This window comes from Anoplophora glabripennis, unplaced genomic scaffold (genome assembly GCF_000390285.2).
Source record: "Anoplophora glabripennis isolate ALB-LARVAE unplaced genomic scaffold, Agla_2.0 scaffold6758, whole genome shotgun sequence".
In the NCBI taxonomy this organism is placed as follows: domain Eukaryota; kingdom Metazoa; phylum Arthropoda; class Insecta; order Coleoptera; family Cerambycidae; genus Anoplophora; species Anoplophora glabripennis.
In genome coordinates, this window is record NW_019422857.1 from 1,583 (window position 1) to 3,526 (window position 1,944).

General features: G+C 32.1%; 1 protein-coding gene across 1 annotated transcript; it reads right to left on the reverse strand.

Annotated features, from left to right (window-relative positions):
* Window positions 1-615: 615 nt before the first annotated feature.
* On the reverse strand, window positions 616-1,465 carry LOC111693031 (52 kDa repressor of the inhibitor of the protein kinase-like). The gene is made up of 3 exons (XM_023457167.1): window positions 1,101-1,465; window positions 851-1,029; window positions 616-791 (listed from the first exon to the last, which is right to left on the reverse strand). The coding sequence occupies exons 1-3, from the start codon at window positions 1,196-1,198 to the stop codon at window positions 616-618; spliced, it is 453 nt and encodes a 150-aa protein (XP_023312935.1). The 5' UTR covers window positions 1,199-1,465.
* Between the last annotated feature and the right edge of the window lie 479 nt (window positions 1,466-1,944).

The following is a 1,944-nucleotide window of genomic DNA, read 5'->3' on the forward strand; positions in this document are numbered from 1 at the left end:
GCCAATCCAGCGATGCGGAAAATGTTCATTCAGATACTGACGCACTGGCAGAAAAAATGTGGTGGTACTCCATCCTGCATAAACCATATGTCTCATCTTATGGCTAGTAGTACCAAAGAGGATACAAATAAGAGTTTTCACTCAATACTAATTTCATGTTCCAAGTTTCATTTTTTGCGTGGTATTTTTATGTCTTATGCAAGTTTACAATACATTCAATGAGACAAGACCATGTTATATCATCTTTAATACATAGCAGGCCTTGCCCATTTTAAAATTGTTGTTCATAAAATCCAAATTGATAGAACATAATTACTTATTATGCAGATAAAAGATCCTAAAAGTTGTCCATTAGGATTTAGGGATCTNGTATAATTTTGAAACATTTTTACTAAATATCAACACAAGACAAATTAATAGAAGAATTAGTGCAGGTTTAAACAGATTATGAAATAAAACTCAAAAGATACATTTATTTATTTATTTATTAAAATATACACTATACCATAACAGTTTCACCAAAGCACTAGCACAACACAAAACAAAATGAGAATATTTTTTAGGTTAGCTCGGTTTGGCTTTTTACCGCTCGGCGCTCACCGTTCTTGGTTCTTTTCAACCAATCAAAACCCGTAAAGTAAACGCATGCGTATGAATACGCTGGTACGTCGCCCCACTTTTCGGCTTCAAGTCAATTGCAAAATGATCAGTATAGGATAGAAGTATGTGAATATTTGGCACATATATATTGGGATTTTCTGCAATTACTACTTCTTCATCACAACTATGTCCTGCAAAAAAAATTGTTAAACGTAGATGTACCTATTAAGGGAATATGTTAGAAATGTACTAGGCATAATAGTAGGTATCGCATTTTTCTTCAGTTTATTCTTTGCTATATCACTAAAAGTGCCTGCAAACATCTTGGCGTCAAAATGAGAACTGCAGACTCGGTAACTTCTATATAAATGTTCTGATGAAAAATGGGCAAGATTCAACCTATTACAATTTTTTAGCCAAATCGAGCACCTAAAATTAAATGAAAAATTACATATAAATGTAGATTCATTTAATTATAACAATGACAGTAAATGGCTTACCTTTCATCATCTTTTGGAAGTCTAAATAAAGTTAAATCTGAAGATGTATTGAAACAATTTTCAACAATGCACTTACGTATAGTTTTTGATTTTGGCATTTCAAATAGTTTTAAGTCTAGCTTATCACAAAATAAATATCACAAATAACTAAAAAAAAAAACGGAGATTCAAATAGAATATCAATCACACTATTATTAAAATTTCTACAGATTCATACACAACGACGATACGACGAATCATAGATTTAATTAGATCTATGCGATGCGACGAATGAATAACCTAATCTAACCCGATTTTAGTAGTACTACCAAAGATTTACAAACAACAAATACAAAAAGAGATTTTACTTCATTCATTCCTAAACATTTTCTTTCTCTACAATTGTGCCACAGCATAAATAAATATGTGTCTCATCACAGTGAGTGAAATAGAACATAACATATCCCAGTCACAGCTCATACAGCTCCCCAACTGTCTTGGCGGGATCGGTTAGCGTCGATTCCGCCGCGCAGCGTTTATGCCCCGCCTTCCAGAGGAAAAGACGGCTTTGGCGTTCGTTCAGGCGAGTAGCGACAATGGGTAATAAGAATTGCATCATAGGAGTGGGTATAATTTCGTTGATTTATTTTTATTTTATATAATAATGAAATTGAAGATACCTTAATTGGACAATTGCAAATGCTAAACGATAACTTTGTTGAGCTCATTTGTAACAATGGAAAGATATTTCAAGGTAATTTTGAATAATTATCCACAAAAAATAAAAGAAAAATAATATTGAACCGTATAAAAATCATTTTATATTTTATACGCATTATGGTAATAGTGTTTTTATATTATGTCT